Source organism: Gadus macrocephalus, chromosome 7 (assembly GCF_031168955.1).
Source record: "Gadus macrocephalus chromosome 7, ASM3116895v1".
Lineage (NCBI taxonomy): Eukaryota > Metazoa > Chordata > Actinopteri > Gadiformes > Gadidae > Gadus > Gadus macrocephalus.
Genome location: NC_082388.1, coordinates 19,330,734 through 19,349,808, shown reverse-complemented (window position 1 = coordinate 19,349,808; position 19,075 = coordinate 19,330,734). Strand labels below are relative to the sequence as shown.

Here is a 19,075-nt window from a genome sequence, read left to right as displayed (position 1 = left end):
AATTGGGACAAAATAATTTCCTCTGTGCAGAGAATAAAAGGATCTCACTTTGGCAATTAAGCAGCTTTGAATAAACTTTGATCTGTTCTACATTCTTCTTTGATTCTGTTCTGCTATCAGTGACACAAGCACTGGGCTGCAGATAGCTCACAATGGATGAGGCCTTAAGCTGTATTGACATTGTTTACATAACTTATCAGGGCAGAGAGGGCCAGAGGAGGGAAACTGCTGGTGAGGGGTGCAGTGTTAATACAATGGGCGCCACATTAAAAGATCATAACTATCCTCCACTGACGTCCTGGAGAGGAACCGTTTAGTGTCGTCAAGTGTAAACAACTGAGGCAGTGTGTGCTTGTCTGTGTGTGTGTCTCGTCTGTGTATGTGTCCTATTAGAAGGCGGCCATCAGAGACAGTGACCTCTGTCCGGAAAAGGACATAGGAGCTCAAGTGTTGTGGTGATGGAAGGAGCAAAATGGCTTATTGTTCCTAACGCTAAATGGCCCACTTAACACAATTCTAGCCTAGAGAAGACAGAACAGAGGCCCAGAGACACATAAATGGTTATGTGTGGTCTTGCACTCAACAAAGAGCATTTATGTAGGACATTTGCAACAGTCCAGTTTTGTGATCCGTTTGAGTAATGATAACTTCAGGCCTAATGCTATACCAGCGCCACTAAATAATTTTTTTGTTACAGGAGTAACTAAAGCTGAGAGGCGTGTGTTTTTTGTGTGCACAACACACAAGTGCGGGCAGCCGTTGCCCTTCACGTGTCATTAAATGCACAATACACACGACCATTTCGCAGTAAGTTTTCAGTAAGTTTGCAATAACCTAAAATGAATAAACAATGAATAAGGAATTAGTTGCATACAATGTTTAGTTGCATTAAATGTTAGCTGATGAGCTCTTGGGTGTCACCATAACCACACAGCAGAGCAATACAGGGAGATTATTTATTTATTATAGAAGTTACGTTATCAATGATGTACGTACAAATTAGGCTAATTTGGGGAGGAGTACACCTATGAGTAATGTACCAGGTTAGCAATGTTAGGTTTAAATGTCACTTCAAAAGCAGACACCTACAGCCATATAGTTAGAGGCGGTTTAGACGAGTAATACGTTAGGTTAGGAATGTTATGCTGAAAATGTCCCTTCCAAAACAGACGTTTGTTAAAGGCGGATTGAAATCAACAGAAAGTTGGAATAGCTGAATTGAGATATTAGTTTGGATTTGACCATGACAGTGATGACGTTACATGTAGCCTACATCACTAATAGCATTGTAATCCTCCCCTACGAAAACTTTTTGGTTTGGCTATCGGGTAACTGTAGGCCACGGTAAAACATCATCTCGTCAGTGTTGTTGGGTGTGTAGAAACCCTATGAGAAACCCTGTGTAGTACGATTATATCCACATGGTTCGCCTCTATTCGAGCGGAACAATATTAACGATACGTGTATTTATTGAAACGGGTTACTTGAAGCAAAACACGGCCCAGATTCTTACCTTTGTTCCATTACGGCCAACTGTCCTTGGCGAAAAAAAAGCGGAATTTCAAGTAGTGTACACTAATCGAGTTTTTGTCCTCTTTAAACTTAACATAAAAGCAACTAGACGAAAGAAGGCGAGAGTCGCAATGTGGCAAGTTTTTCCCGTCAGAAGTCCACGCTCAAAGCAAAGGCGCACCACAAACTCTCCTCTTCGCACTGTCAGCTAATAGCCAACTACTTCCCTGTATCGTTTTACTGTCTCCAGAGGAGAGCCAGCGGCAGCATCTGGTGGTTCCCCGCAGTGGAACAATCCTTATAACGTATTCAAAGCCCTTTCTTTAGCCCCCTCTTTTTGCTCACTATTGGAAGAGTCCAAAATCCTCTCATTTTGTACAGTACTGAGGAATCCACGTGCAAGGTGCAAAGTTCATGCAGCTCATGTTTCATACGGAGACTGACGGTTTAGTAATGTAATCTTTGGCGCCATTATTAATGCACAACAATATAATAGTAATAACATGATTTCCGAATCTCACACACACACACACACACACACACACACACACACACACACACACACACACACACACACACACACACACACACACACACACACACACACACACACACACACACACACACACACACACACACACACACACACACACAGTGGCATCCCGCCCCGTAAACCTCGGCCCGGACCAGCCCGAGGGTTGGTCCTGGATGGCCGTTACCACCGTCCAGGGGCGTAGCCATCACTTCAAAAGTGCGGGGGACAAATTGTTCAGAGGTCTAATGAGTGATTTATCATCCTCTCGCATTCAGTTGCACCTCTCCTTAGTGGCTACATAACCACAAACAGCACAGCACCAGGGGACCGACTTTAGCTCTTTAAAATCATATACTATCAATGATATACTATCTAAAGCCAAAATCTAAAGCTGCCAAACTCTGGTTGAGTTGACACAGAATGACCCTCGAGCATCTATACCATGCTTTCTTTAAAACACAAATAATGCAGTAGTCAAATAATATCTGAAAAATAAATAATTAACAAAAAGACTCTTTGAAATTAAATATATATGCTACATATTTAAACATCCATGTCAGTATTTACCTTTTGAACTAAGGGAATCAAAGGCTACAGGCTCTACTGATTAACTATATTACAAAATAATATTTTCAGTTCTAGATTTCTTTTAGACCCAAGTAGAAACAATAATATAATAAAAATGAAATAATGGTTATATTAACTAAAAAGTAATAAAGTATTTTGCAGTAAAACAACTCTTAAGAGTATAATTTATCCAAAAAGTTACTCAAGGGAATGTAACAGAGTAATTGTCACTAGTTACTATCACTCTGCACCTAGCAAGCGATTTAACATAGGTAACAGTTAACAATTGTTAACCAGCTTAACTTGATATATTGAAATCTATTAGTCAGTCATCTTTTAGCTAAACAACATGCAACAGCTTTACTCAAATTTGTTTGTTTGGAGAAAACAAGGAATTTTTTTTTGCCTCTTGGCTGCTGGTTTGCTGAACATGCTTGAAACAGATCAGAATCTATTGAAATTAAAACACGACAGCGGTGTGTGCCACCTGGCTCCGCCTGCTCATGGTGCGTTCAAAGGCAAAAAACGTGTTTCCACGTGTTAAAAATGAATTGAATGGCTGTAAAAAGTGCGGGGGACAGAGGGCACTGATACGGGAAGTGCGGGGGACATGTCCCCCGCGTACCCCGCGTCCGCTACGCCCATGCCACCGTCACCCACCAGCCGGCGACGGAGAGCACCGACCGAACCCCAATCAGCTTGATTGGGGGACACCTGGCCGAAAGCCGAGGAGCCAATATAAGAGGACTGACATTTGGGCAGACCAGAAACGGGAGCGAGGAAGGAGGAAGCGCTCGTGTCCGCGAGAGGCTAGAGGCTAGAGGCTAGAGGCTAGAGGCTAGAGGCCAGAGGCCAGAGGCCAGAGGCCAGAGGCCCACGGAGGCCCACGGAGGCCCACGGAGGCCCTAGAGACCGCGTTTACTTTGTTTGATTTAAGTCGTCTGCAATAAATGCCTTTAATGGCTTAACCCACACTGCCAAGCGTGATTTATACCTGGAACCCGGCTCACTCGAGGAGCGGGTTGCCACATATGGTGGAGGATGCGGGCATGAAGATCCCACTACGACCCCCCCCGGTAAAGTACCCCACCCATTCAGAATGCAGAACCCGGACGGGACAGACGCCGCCGCAGCGAGAGACGCCGCCGCCGCCGCTCTCGCGGTGACAAATTCCAAAACTGCCTGGCAACAGACGACGCGATCATCTGTTGCCAGGCAGGTTTGGAATGGATTACGTATGGATGACGCGCCCGGTACAAATTTGGCAGCCGGTACAAATTTGGCATGACACCGCCCTTTTCAGGACGCTACGTCATAGAACGCCGACAAGCACTGTTCCAATGTTGAGGACACTCGAAAGCCGCGCCATTTTTGTGTCTTTTGTTTGAGAATTCCGCGATTTTTCAAGGATGCATCGCTGCATCCTAGACGAGCCAAAACGACCCAGAATCCTCTGCGTTCACTGGGCGGGTTCTTGAAAATGGCAGTACGCGTTCAAATTAAGTGAAGTTATATTCGTTTTTCAGAAATATTTTGTGCCGTATTGCTTTTTATAGATTCATCATGTTGCTAATGCAAATAATCAAGCCTAAAGACCTGTGCCACTTTTCAAACGTTTTTGCAATTTAATGATACGTTGCTATATTTTGCATGGTGGTGTTAAACACCACTGTCACCAATGTAAATTTACTCGCTCACAAGATTACATTATTTATGTATACCTATTTATGTTTGTGTTGAATCGTTTTTTTTTTAGGGTCAGCCCAGCAAACGGAGGCTTTTGTGCGCAGGGTGGCGCACAAACATTTGTTTACCGGTGGAAGGGATAGTGCCACTATCCAATGTTGTAAAATTAATGCACAACCGATCATTTGCAATGTTTGTAATTTTGAATGAACGTATGTAATAGTATTTTATATGATATACTTATGTGTTCAAAGCACATAAGTGCTTTGAACACATAAGTAGGCATATATGAATGAATGAATCAGATCAGTTAAATAATATATCAGAATAAATGCATGTTTATCATCTTTCTTTGTCTTTTCCCCCCTGCATAATAGTAATCAACCGTACTGTAAATGTGATGCATGAATTAAGTTCTCAGACAATTTCACTTAGTTTTATAAAAATTGAATGGATTTTCCTTTTAATAAAGACGATTCGATCAACCGCTACAAAGCTTGTGACTTCCCTAAAGAGGCTCCATGCGAAGGAGACATGACCGCATTCATAACAGACAAAATTCAAATAAATATCGATCAGCTTGATTGCTTCCATGATTTATTCACAAGCACACATGTGTTTACAAGCGGACACGCAGTATTAAAAAGCGGAAGCGCTTCCACACTGCCAAGTCGTTCCAAAGTCTGAACGTTAAAAACGCTAGGAAGCACTCGAGCTAGCACTCTAGTCTCATCTCCATAGGACGCGTCCTAGCAAGGCTGCAGCCTTCACTTTGGGAAACAGCCGGGGACAGAGATTCTTACTGTTGCAGCACAAAGCTTAATGCTCAATGGATGGGGTTTTAGAGCTCCCCCTGCTCCCCATTGTAAAAGGATTAAATAAATCAAGGCTGGTCTAGACCTAGCTCCATGGCACCCCTGCATGCTCCTTTCAAGCCTCACCCAAACGCATACATACAAATACAGCTGGCCAAAGCCCAGAGCTCAGACCCCGGCCTCCATTCAAACAGCTCTGGAGGAGCCCTGTAATAAAGCTCAAGCTATTTGAAATCACCTAGGAGTGGTGAAAGTAACTGCACAGAGCGACATGACACTTGACGACACTCATTCGACGTTTACATTTTCAATGCATCATCATCCATAATATCCATAGTCATTCAGCACCATATTGTATACATAGCATGACACTGCAAATGGACACAGAAACGTACCTGTATAAACAAGACAGCACTGATTACAAAATAAGGGAAGTAGAGAAGAGGAATAAAGTGTAACGCTCCAATGGGAAGGTAGGTGATGTGGTTTGTTCCTCATCTAAATGTTGGCCTATATTCACACATCTTTACAAACTTTTACCACAAACTTGGTACGCATTATACACAAATAAACAAGCTATGCTTGCTCAAATGGTTAAAAGCAATTAAAGTTAAGTGAAAATAACTGACACGCATAATTTTTTTTAGAAAATGCCAGTAGCTGTTCCAAATAATAAATGCATAAAATGGGTAGAAAAATAGACAAATCACAAGAACAAGAGTATCTGAAGCCTTAGGTTAGATTCCATGACCAGTTAACACAAGTAGTGCAAAGGATCGGAGAGGTGTTAGGGTTAAAGATCATAAGGGAAAGAGGAGCAACAACAGAAGAAGAAATGGGTGATTCAGAGTTTTCCCCTCGCCCACCCGGCGTTGTTTGTCTACCTGAATCAGGGCTGTAGTGGTTTAGGGGGTCAGCGACCCAAACATTGTCCTGTTTTACACTCTCCATCTCCAGGTCTGCATGCAGCCCGGCGCAATGGCAGGCAGGCAGAGGATGATCGGATGGATGGTCGGTCGGTTGGATGTTTGGATGGATGCATGGATGAGGCAAGCAGCGTCATCAAGAAGAGACGGGGAGGGAGGGGGAGAAAAGCACTTGTTGAGTTAGAAACCATGTTATCTAGGATTATGGAGGCAGGTGGGCTTTGAATAGTAAGCCAATGGGACAGTAAAATCAATTTTATTTTTTAAAGGGCATCCGTAGAAGAGCCTTGATGCCACAATGAAGGTTATGCCCGACGTATTTTGCGAAGCATCCATTGTAAAAGATTAAAGCAAAAGCCTCACTTGAATGTGGCCCTCGACCTGACTATACATAGACAACCTCAACAATTGAGGTAGACAATCGAGGCGGACAATTCCAGGTTTTTGAAAGTCAAATCCCTGCAGGGCTCTTCTTATTTGTACTTTATTTCATTCATGCAGCCCAGCAAATTTCACTATCATCCTCTGGGTTCTGCTGACGGGAGAATCCTAAGCAAATGTGCTGAGGTGGGTGTACCTAACTAAGAAGGGGCATTTACTTTCTGAACCTGGAGGTTTAGTCTCTGGTGGCGACAACGCGGGCATGAAGCGTTGCGTTTACACCGTGTTTATGCCGTGTTGGACAGTCACAATGCTCAAATGCAAATCACGGGTACATGCCGTATACATCTTTTTATAAAGTACTAAAAGTAGACATGGCGATATAAAGCAGGGGACGGTGAACTAGAATGAGAGAGAATGTAAAGTATACCCGCACGCACAGGGAGGGAAGAGGTTCCAGGATGCAGGCTGCAGACCAGTGCATGGCGATGCTGAGCAGGGGAGAGGGGAGGAGCGGTTCACAGTCAGATGCAAAGCAAACATCAGAAATAGTCGAATAACCCATACCAGCAGGATGGATTCATGTCTGCAACATTAAAGAGACAGACTGGGGTGGCGGTGGGGGTGGCGGTGCATAAGCCATGCAGCCATAGGTTTCCACTGAGAGATGAGCCAACACGGGGCCTAGTTAATGAGCTGTGTCCCCCCGTGTTAATCATTTGAAGGAGCATTGAATTATGGATTTTTTTTCTTAGATGTTGCTCAGCGAAACAAACACAACGACATAACATTTTCTGAAAAACATCGACGTGCAGATGGATGAGCGAAGTGTGCCCGGAACAAGTGCCATGAGAGCATCACAAATAGTGTGAGGGCTAAAATGGCTTTATCGAGGATCATTGTGGCGTGCATGGCGTGCCATAATACACTCCAAATAGAAAAAGTTGCGCTTGCTGAACCTTGGGAATGATCCACATGCGATCCAATAGCACCAGGCCCCGCATCTGAAACGTCTTATACCCCGCCGACCCCCTGATAATTGTGGCTTACTGGGGCTCATATTTATGTTTTTGCATATCTTCATGTTTTTCTTTGCAGCGTGTCATCACTTTTCCAATTTTCCAGTTCGTTGGAGGTCAGGAGACCTCGGTGGAGGAGGGAGAGGAAGAGGAGGTGGAGGAGGAGGAGGAGGAGGAGGAAGAGGAGGTGGAGGTGGGTGTTTCTAATTATTTTTTAATTTGGTAATCCTCATTTCTTCAGTAAGACTCGATCCAACCGCCTGCTCCTCTCCACGGAGTTCCACGTGGAGCCATGTGTGAGTCATGCTGCTCATGAGTCACTCCTCTTGATACAGGAGGGGCTTAAGACCCTACATGGATGCAGGGCTTGTTTTTCTTTTTGGGGATCAATCTAATTCTATGTGGGGGATAAGGGAAAGGGTTCAAGTGTGGGGCTCCGGTTTGAACCATAATCAAAGAAAAAAATGTGTGCTGTAGTCATGCCAAGAGGGTTTATGGTGTTATTATTCTGACTCAGTTTAACAACAAGAGGATATGGTCACTGGGCTTATCCGATGACTTGACTTATTTTGATATGCAGTTGATCTGCATATTGACAGAGGAAAAACATCCCGCCCCGCCGTTAAAATAACAATTTGGTTAAGAAAAAACGTTCATAATTTCCCTTCAATTTGTCGCAGATACAAGTGCACTCAAGTGGGTGCTACATATTGGTGGTGGTTAGTGAGGTCCCCCCTTCACTTTAGGCGTCTTTGAGTGTTATTAATTATTATTATTATTCATGTTTAACCTCTGTTTTCCTTTTATTCCTAGTCTGTTTTACATAGTTTTGAATGATGACTATATGCTCTGTAAGGTGACCTTGGGTGTCTTGAAAGGCGCCTCTAAATTAAATGTATTATTATTATTATTATTATTAGAACGGTGCATTAGGAACAAGGTGTTAAATAAATGGTCTAATAAAGACACACTTCCCTTAAAACACAAAAAATACTTGCTGCAATCATCATGTTATCTGACATTTGCGCAAGCCAACACAAAAGCACAAAACCCACATGTACTTCATATGGTACAATCACAAGGCCTGAACTCATTCATTGATATGTGCCCATATCAGCTGCAGTACATGACATTCAGGTGATTAAACGATGAGGGCAATCTCCTCTCAGCATACAGACACTCCCACTAGAGGGCTGTGTTAGAGGCCCAGGGTACCTGGCTTTGGCACTGCGTTGGTCACAGACTGCGGCACTTTATCGTTTATCAGCTCCACACACTCGCTGGGAAAGAAGCCAACCTAGAGAGAGAGGGAGATAGAAGGGGAGAGAGAGAGGGAGAGAGAAGGGGGGAGAGAGAGGGAGAGAGAGAGAGTAACAGGACCATGACTTTTTTTTAGATGACAAGAGCCGGGATGGAGAGCACTGCTCAACAGCTACTACACACCTTTTTATCTCCGTGGAGCGCGGTCGTGTTAACATGGCGAGGGCGTTGCGTTCGCTGACATGCTCTGAAAGAGGCCTCACCGAGGGCGCCGGGAGGGGCCATTTAAATAGGGCCGCTCGGATGTGAAGTAAGTGGCCTTTTACTAAAGCAGAGCGCGCCGTACATTATGAGTCGGGACTTTGAGTCCTTTTAGTAGAAAGCCTGATTTTTGGGGTGGGGGTAGAATTAAATGGTAGGTGGATAGAATGGATACAGACAGCCAGCGCGGGGAGCGCTATTAAGGGCTTAAACTCTTACCAGGAAATGTACCTTGTCCATTTCTTGCATTCGTTTCCTAATGATACTAATACCCAATGACTGAATTCTTAACAACACATACGGCACATGACGTTTTACTGCGGTAACAGCATATCATGCATCAGAGGAGGATTTCAGACCGGCAGGTGGCACCATGATACTAAATCAACACAGCAGTTCACTCACATAACATTCACTAACATACTGACACGCCCCCTCGTGTACAGTTTGGAGCCTAGGCCTTTTTCATGCAATTTGATCTTTCATTCCTTTTATCCCATCAACTTGCTGTATTTTGATTTCCCCCTCCCCCTCTACTACCATGTCTCTGAAGCAGCGTCGCTAGAGCTCGCCCGGAGCTGTGCTACGCTAAGCCTTGAACACGACAGATGGACAGACAGCGCCGTCTGACAACCCTCCGCGGCCACTCACATAAACAAACACAGACGGCTTGACTGACTGGCTGTCTGCTCCCCGGTGGAAAGAGTGGGGGAGAGAGAGAGAGAGAGAGAGAGAGAGAGAGAGAGAGAGAGAGAGAGAGAGAGAGAGAATGAGATGGAGAGCAAGATAGTGATAAAGAGAGCGAGGGAGCGAGAGAGCGAGAGAAAGAGATTGAGGGGGAGTGAGAGTGAGAAAAGAGAAAGAGATAGGGCGCAAGATAGTGACAAAGAGAAAGCAAAAGATATGGGGTGAGATAATGAGTGAGAGAGAGCGAGAGAATGAGAGGGGGCGAGATCCAGAGAGAGATTGAGGGCAAGAGCGATAGGGAGAGAGAGCCAGAGAGAGAAAGTGAGGGTGAGAGAGTAAGTAAAATAGTGAGTGAAAGCATAGGCAAGATGGCACAGCAGCTGCTCTGATGTAGCCACACACACACAGTCACACACACACACACACACACACACACACACACACACACACACACACACACACACACACACACACACACACACACACGACTTGACGAAAAAATAAAGACATAAATAAACCCATTCAAGTCAGCTCTCTAGAGTTCATGGGAGTTCAGAGAGAGACGCCCCCACCCACTGCTAAACCTCCAGTAGTCCAGCTGTCTGCTTTAACACTTTCTGGATTATGAGACGGGGACGCACTCGCCACCCAGCAGGGGGTATCAGCGGTAAGCTGCAGTCATGTTAGATCGAGGGGCGGCTGGAGGGGCCGAGATGGATAAAAACTGTCTGCAGCTGGAGGCCGGATTCAAGCACACGCAAGGGGTCACGGTGTGGGGGACAGAGGGTCAAACCTAGGGGGACGGGAGTCGGGAGTCTATTAGGGCCGAGCGTCGTCAGGGACCTCACAATACGACTTTAGAGTGCTGATACCGATATGCAATGCGATTCTGTAAATATTGCGATGTTATGGGATTTTCTTTTGTGCATTTTTGTATTTTGTGTAGTTTAACACTGAGGTACAGGTTGTACAGGTCCAGCATTCTTTTCTAATGAATTGGTAAAACAGAACAGAACATAGAACAGAACAGAACAAAGTTGAGGCCAGTTGACCATTGGCAAATGTACTACAATTGCACTCTGTAGGAGTGCAAAGAATCCGGTTTCTGACATGAATCTATAATTTCCTTATCGTTACATTGTAGTAGGATAAAAGACGATTCTAGTACTATTGGTCACGGCAAGTATCTGATGGGTGTCCCGGATTTTTCGGCAAAAGTTTGGTTATGATTCTACAGCAGACTTCAGCCTCCGTCCCGATCCGTACGGTTTTGCAAACAGAGCTTCTTGTTTCATGTTGAATGTCCAGATGATGAGCAGATAGTCAGCAGATATATTCAGAGCAACCAATCCTTTGACTGCTTGGGAGTAATGTACATAAAAAGAAAGCTCCATAATGCTCCATAACTCAAAACTAATAATAAAATAATATTTTATCTTTATCTTGAGAGAATGTGATGGATTGTGTGGAGAGATACGGTATCATTGTCAACACCGCAGTGGCTGAAAACTGCTATAGTTTATCATCATGCACACAGGGACTTCTGCAGGGGACATTTTCTCAGACAACCAACCTGAAAGCCGTGTTTTCCTCTCCACCATGTGGTGTCCTCCTTGGGGGGCATGTCAATGACCGACACAATATCACCCACCTGAGAAGAGAGAGAGCCAGAGATATGGAAAAAGACAGCGAGAGAGAGAATATATTAATACTGGGGTGCATTGGGACCAGCTTTGACGTGCACTGCAGCACAGAAAAAAAAGATTGAAATATTCTCCCTTCAGCTCCCTGGCGCAATTCTAGATAAGTGTGGCCGACATAGTACCGAAAACATTTACGTTGTATACTGTATCTATTGATATTTTCTGTTGGCAAGGTTCGAGATATGAAAGAGAGTTGCCTTTTGTGGAACGTCCAACCCTATCAATGTCTTAATCAATCTCAGACAATGTCTTTCACACCAAACCTAAGTGGCATGTACACATTTGCACCAGTCATTGTGAGGAATTAAGACACAAAGTAGTAGTCAATCAAGAATCATTCAAAGACAGTGTCAGAATAACACAGTGACGTGACAGAGTGGTTGGGTGGGAGAAAGAGAAAGAGGGAGATGCATCATCTGTGTCGTCTGAGGGCCGTCACCTCAAATGACAGCTCGTCCGCGGCCTGGGCGATGTAGCGCTTGATGACATGGGCAGCAGCGATGGCTGGCACATTGATGGAGGACTCCTCATGCACCAACAGATGGTTCCCCTTGTTGTCCACCTGGGATACGCAACACACACACACACACATTCACGCACACACATACATTCACACACACACACACACACACACAAGGACACAAGCAAGCAAACCCACACACATGCACACGCATTCACACACACACACAAACGCACGGACGCAAGACCCAGAAAATATCCTCAAGATGTTATATATTTAGAGTGGCAAATCCCCACTGTAAAATACACAGTATGCATGTAGTCAAGCATTTATTTAAACCAGCACAACTCTGGCTCAATCAAGGCCATTGATTTATTTTCCCTCTGAAGCAATTTGGTCAGTGGAAGACCATTGTGTTAAAATCTCGACGTGAGTGTTCAGTTATCGTCATGGGTTAAGGGATGTTGAACTAACGTAATGTAATTAAATGTGGCGACGGCTGTACAATGTGCAGCTTTGATAGGCTCCTCTTTGAGGGACCTTACCTCCATCCACGTGAGGGCGGGCCCACAGTTGATCTGGTTGTCAGCGATGGCTGAGAGCCGTGAGAGGTAGGCCAATAGCATCTGGGAAACGGACTGTGAGAGCAGGGGGGGGCAGTTAACATTCAGCTTTACAGAACAACTTCCCTAAGAAACATGAGCCGGATCCATTATCTCACTTCGGCAAAGTACGAAGACACACCGGATTCACAATTAATCCGGAATTACCCAGCCCATTTGGCCATTCCGACTCTTTTTTTATCCTCTGTTTCCCGGTGTGGGTCACCAATAAAGTGCAACCAGGGGGTTTTATTAGGTCTGTGGTATGTGGCAAAAGGGTGCCTGGTTTCGGATTTTGGAGCAGCCAATCACACTCAAAACAACCTCCGCCGATACCTCGTTAGAGGGCACCTTTCTGGTTTCGAAAGGCGGAGATGAGAGCAGTAAAGACACGGGCTGCCGCACAAAAGCTCTGGGGCTCCATGTGACCGACGTTCCTCCGTTGACAATCGCCGTGCCCATCCCCGCTACACTCGGCCTCGCTGAGGTTCATTTGAGCGGTGGAGGTGCGTGCCAGGGTTTCGTTTGAAAGCCTGCCAATACGTCCCCAGGAACAATGGATCCTAGGAACGGCTATTGAGAGCCAAGACTATGTCCTCCTCTAGGCAGACAAGTGAAACAATCACTCGGAAATTGCCTCTCATTATAAAACGAGAACGACTGGTTGTACTGCTTTCTTTGGTCGGGAGCCCCCGCAGAGATGTGTTTTGTCGGATCGCGTTATTATTGTTGTCGGCTTAATTCCCCTGTCTCCACCTAATGTTTTATTGAATCTAGTTCAATCAAGCACAAAAATAGAAGATTATTGAAGATATGTATTGAGTCCAAGTCGTTTGCCTTAATGGGTCATGGTGGCTCCACTGCTGGTTATTAACCACATTTGACTTGAATTGACCCAGGTGCGGTTTCCGTCCTGTGGTCCTCTTTCTCACACACACACACACACACACACACACACACACACACACACACACACACACACACACACACACACACACACACACACACACACACACACACACACACACACACACACACACACACACACACACACACACACACACACACACACCTATGATTGTGTGTGCATACCTGGAGGTTGCGACGCAGTGCTTAACTTACTTCGGACTGGTCCGTCAGACTGTCGAAGCGGGGCAGCTCGGGCAGCTGGGAGAAGCGGCGGTCGTAGATGCAGAGATGCAGGTGCTTGTCCAGCACACGGAAATCCTCATAGCTGCGCCTCACAATCCAGCTCCGGCCCTAGCACGGGAGAAACGCAGCCGAGTGATTTCCAAGTACTTAGTGATGCCCACAGGGGCGTGGGAATTTGTCGTCGCTATACCAGACCTTACCCGCAACATGTACCTACCTGTTAGCCCCTTATAAGTGATCTCTTGATAAAGCAATGTTTATTTGATGGACTAAAGCCATATACACATATATAATACGATATACTAATTAATACGATGCAAGGCCTCCATTGAGAAAAATAACAGAACCAACAAGGGAGAACGTGTTATGGTAAGACAGGGATAAAAATATATGAATGAAGCTCGTCTGGTGGTCACATAAACCCTACTCTGTTATTATCTCAAGTAGGGACATTATGCTACTATGCATTCTTTCAAACTGTTTCACGGCTCAAGGAGTTGTAACACAGCGTTGTGACCAGAGGGCTGTTCAACATCCCCGTCCAAGTATCACAACCTCCCCCCTTAAAGGGTTTTAGTTACCTCAGTACGTGAAATCTTTCACTATCTGTGTAGCTCATCAAACCATGTCCACACATTTCCTCATACCAAGTCCTTTAATGGGGCCAACTCTGCCTTTTCAGGCTTGACAGAAGGAGGAAAGAAAAACCAACAAACACCAGTCCAAACCGGGTCAGTTTTGCCCACGGTTCACCACACAAAACACAACTTGGCTCCTAAACACAGAAGCAACGTGAAAAAAAGAGGAAAATCCACTTCTAGTCGTTCCACAGATTTGTTGTTTCGGTTTCAGCTGGCGAGAAATCCCATCCAAACCTCGAAAGAGCCCAAGGTCGGAAGAAAAAGAGAGAAACGAGGCCCAGAGAGAGACTGGAGCAGGGCCTGCGGCGGCCGGATTGGGGTTCCAGTGCCATCCAAGTGCTGTTTTCACCATGGCAATGGGCGGGGGCGGGGGCGGGGGAGGTACTTCTCAGACTAACGGGACACTCTTCTGCTCTACTTTACCCGATGAAGCTCTCTCTCTACTGGGCCTCATCGCCGCCGCCCGTCCCCTCGACGGTTCTGTGGATTAGAACGCGACGAGACTCGCGGCGCATCAAAACAAACAGCTGTTGCCAACCCGCTCTGAGGCGAAATGTTGGTGCCAATTTAGCTGGCCGACTCCCTCTCTCTCTCTCTATCAAGATTCTTGAGTTTCTTGGTGTTGGCGAGAGCTGGGATTTCCATGAGAACAGCCACATTTTCCCTCCAAGCAAGGTCAAGGAAATAGAATTCGATAAAGATATATCCAAAGTAATAGCTTACGGGCTGCATTGCAGGTGCACTCGGGCCTAATCACAGTTTTCATTCAAAGCACTAAACTTTTGCCAACAATGATGAATTTGGCAATTTGTCACGCTTAGTGCCCTCCAAGAAAATTCTCTCATTATTATCTCATCTCTCATTCTGCAGCTTAAATATTGATGGCCAATGGTATTCGGAAGGGCAGGATTTGATTGACATTGAGGTTTCTATCAAACAGGGCACACTTTCCATTAAAAACCTAGTCTATGCTTCCTTCCAATAAAGAATCACTCATGGACATCTGTGGGCTGTGGCTCTCACTTTTCCATTCCTACATAGCACGTTTTTTTATATAACAATGTGGGAGCGATCATAACATAAATGCATTGAAGTGAATGCACAATAAATCTTGAAACTGCTTTATGAATGTTGTAGTTGGCAGTGGTAGAAATATGCTAAATGTATGCAAATATATACACACACACACACACACACACACACACACACACACACACACACACACACACACACACACACACACACACACACACACACACACACACACACACACACACACACATGACTAAACTATGTGTAGTTTATTCAACAGGTTTTCAACAATATTGTGTTATTTCTCCCAGCTATAATGGTGTGTTCAAAGTGAAAGTGCTATATATGAATATATGTATGGATCCCAGGCCTACTGAAGTGCTATTCTTACCTGACAGTAGATTTGGACCAGGTACACCAGTTCTTTGGACTCATAGCCGTTACGGGTCACCTCACACTGCTCATCCGCCAGGGAAAGCTACAGGAGAATAGAATCATATATATAAATAAACAACAAAGAACACTCCACAAAAGGACACAAGAGTGGTACAGCAATTCTATGAGAAAAAACGATTTTGTACTTTTGCTTTCGTTTCTTATCAAAGCCTTCTGCTGCCCGTGGTTTAATTATGTCCCGCAGAGATAATTTCAGGTGGTCAAATAAATGAATGAATAAAAAGACGTACAAAACACCAACCATCTACTTTAAATAATTACCAGACTGGCTGGTACAAAGAGAATTCATTGGAACAAGCTGTGGCCGGCTCTCGTTTTGAGGATCTTCATGGTATTGTCATTAGAGGGGTGAGGGGGGGGGGGGGGGGACACAGCAGAGGAAAGGGAGGGTGTTCTATTTACAAATTTCAGGAGATGATTATGCTCATGTGTTCTCAACGGAGACCTGCTGGACGCCCACGCTGTACTGAAATATAGATGAGAGGAGGCTGGAACGAGCCCAGGCACAGCCCAGGAGCAGCTGCTACCTACGGGCTTCGTCAGTGTAGCGCCTGGGGGGAGAACCGTGTGTGGGGAGCTGTGAAAAGACAGCCACTCGGATGTGTGGAGCAGTGCCGGGAAATGGGGCTTGTTTGTAGATGTTCAACACACACAAGTACTGGCCCCAATCCACAGTGTCTGCAGCCTACCTGTAGGCACCCTAGGGCAAGAGGCCTAACCCCTATACCCGCTCCTTATGACATGTATCTGAGTTTACAATTAGTTGCTTTGGATAAAGCCTGCTAAGTCACGGAATTTCCCCCTCTGGGAAAAATAGAGTGCATTTAATTTGATGACTAAAAAGTAAATGGTTTGTTTAAGCATTTTGTCATTTATTGGCGTGAAAGCCCAATTCTCTCGGTGATGACAAAAAACCCTGCCAGGTTGGACCCTTACCCTATTGTACCATTTCTTATATCAGGATCGACATTTTAATTGGTTATTCACGGTTCTTTATGGTTGTTACTAGCCACTGCGTCCTAAGAATACACTGACGAAGAATCAATTAATGTTCAGATTTTGTGGATTTAACATGTTTAAAAAAGGTATTATTGTTCCCGCGTGCAACAGAAACTTTACTGGAAACCAGTTGGTGGGGAGTGGGGGGGGCTCCATATCAATTTGCGAGCACCAACCTCTGGGAGCCATTCAGCAACTCCTGTTTGAAAGCATTACGCTTGTCACTGTGCCAGGTGGGATAGAGCCTCCACACATGTGAATTATGGAGCTCAGGTGGGTGTGGGAGGGGCGGGGAAGCAGGGGAAGTGCAGGAGGGTGCTGATGTCTTTTCACCAGCAGAACAATGCTTGCATTGTAGCATTCCACTCTCTGTGCCACTGAAACTCCTTTAAACACCCCTGGCAGCAGTGGCTAGCGCGAGGGCCGGCTACTACAGGCTTCTCTGTGACCAGGTCTCTCTTGTACATTAACCCTTAGACCATGTTTTTATGTTGGTGACATGCATATAGTCACTCTTTCCCGCCAATATTTGTTCATCTTTTATGCCGGCATGTATTTAGTTAGAAAAATACAACTTCTGCCGGTAAAATCATATGTGCTACGCACACAAAGGTGTCTTTCTTCCCCAGTGGTGGATAATAAAAAGGAGAACGATATTATTTATGTGTCCCTAAACAGACATTGTCTGGGTAATGACATGGTGCCAGAGAGAAGAAAAAAAACGTGCTTCGGTTCCTATTAAAGCTTGATTTAAAGACAGTTGGCAAGGGAGGTGCATGGGTAGAATGGATAACTCCTCTTCATCTCCGATTATGAAACAGTACGGCTCTCCAAAAGACAGAAAATAATGCTCATGCAAAATGAGTCTTGTTAAATTCAGGCTCACAAAAAACTATGAGGAACAAGTTGGCTAACAGAGTGCCCAAAAAAGCCTTTGAAAAACCTTGCACAAACCCACAACCACTATTACATTTTATTTTCCAAATTGGGAGAAAGTTTTGATTGCACTACGAGTACGACATCTGTTGAACTTCTAATGGTGCCATTCTTTTCTGGATATCATGGACATATAAACACACGCATAAAGAATGTGCATGTTTTTCACTGGATAAAACCGAGATCTAATATGCCTTTCTTGAACACGTCGAGTTAAAATGCATTGTACTGCAGGAGTGAAAACGAATTAAACCACAACATGTGATACTGTTCTCCTTCTACTAACTCAATAGGAAGAAAATGGTTGGCAGAACAGCACCTGGAAGTGATATACAGGACTATAAAAAAACTTGTGTTTATATTGACTAGGCGCTTGCTCAATCGCCATGAGGCTTGTCATAAGACAAAGAAATGCAGTTATGTTTTGGACAAGTTCTACACAAGCGCCATAAAACATGATATGCTTGGGAACTTTGACCATTTGAACACAAATGTTAAAGAAACCAGTGTTGATCGTTGAGATTTAAACCAGTTTTTTAGGCTGTTCGTGCCCTTTTTTTTTATAATCTAGTTCCGTAATGAATCCATCACAAGGCTTTTTAGGGACTTTTTCATCAAGTGAGTCCACAAATGTTACACTTCTCATTCTCATGGTCTACTGATCCATTGTTATTTTGGCTGGCCATCCTAACCTGTTATGCTGTCTCAAACTATGGTTCGGCCCATCACTTTCACCTGAATCTTCCCATAATAAGATACCCTACAGCATTCTCTTTTTCAGTTAACAAGAGGATCCATCTTAGTTCCTAGGATGTTTAAAGGATATAGAGTTGATTGGATAAACATTTCACATCAAATCATCCACACATTCTTACACATGAATGTTGAAGCATCAATAAGCATACATCCCTTGTTTAAAACAGGGCAGAATAAGAGACCAATTCAACCACACGAGAGCATGAGAAAATATCTAAAATGTGTTGTTGCAGACCATGTACAACCAATGTATTGGTGAAAGCCCCCAGCATCTCAAAGCAGTGAGTTAGAAAAGTGACTACAATTTTCTGTGCACCAACCCTTAAATTAGATCAAAAATTGTCAGTGTGGCATAACAAAAATAATTCGTAGTTCCAAGGCTACAATGCAATTTACCCAGTAAGGACAAAATGCGGTACAGAGACAAGCGCTGTTATGTTTTTTCTTAATTGCTTGCCAGGGTTTGTGATGGATCCTACTCTATCATTTATTCATATGTGCACCATAAACAGAGGTTGTCACACCTAACAAACCGGCTTTTAAAAAGATGACCCCTTGATTTGCATGACATTTGCATTACATTACAACATATTTTATCCCTTTTTCTTGGCAAACAATAACATTAGAAGTCATAATTAGGTATAAGCAAGTATAAGCATTCCTCCAATTGATGAAAATGCCTTTACCCC

General features: G+C 44.4%; 1 protein-coding gene across 6 annotated transcripts in view; it reads right to left on the bottom strand.

Moving 5' to 3' along the window:
- The window catches only part of arhgap32b (Rho GTPase activating protein 32b), a 78,648-nt gene that overhangs the window by 19,365 nt on the left and 40,208 nt on the right, over nucleotides 1-19,075 (bottom strand). For 2 of the 6 annotated variants that reach the window (XM_060057179.1, XM_060057182.1), the window contains 8 exons: nucleotides 15,631-15,717; nucleotides 13,537-13,674; nucleotides 12,358-12,450; nucleotides 11,792-11,914; nucleotides 11,223-11,300; nucleotides 8,657-8,738; nucleotides 6,863-6,913; nucleotides 6,000-6,074 (listed from right to left, as the gene is read on the bottom strand). In XM_060057179.1, the coding sequence (XP_059913162.1) occupies nucleotides 6,000-6,074; nucleotides 6,863-6,913; nucleotides 8,657-8,738; nucleotides 11,223-11,300; nucleotides 11,792-11,914; nucleotides 12,358-12,450; nucleotides 13,537-13,674; nucleotides 15,631-15,717 (727 nt within the window). Of the gene's footprint in view, nucleotides 1-1,513; nucleotides 2,181-5,999; nucleotides 6,075-6,852; nucleotides 6,914-8,656; nucleotides 8,739-11,222; nucleotides 11,301-11,791; nucleotides 11,915-12,357; nucleotides 12,451-13,536; nucleotides 13,675-15,630; nucleotides 15,718-19,075 lie in introns of those variants that run through there. The other 4 variants (XM_060057180.1, XM_060057181.1, XM_060057183.1 and 1 more) reach the window with 4 other exon arrangements.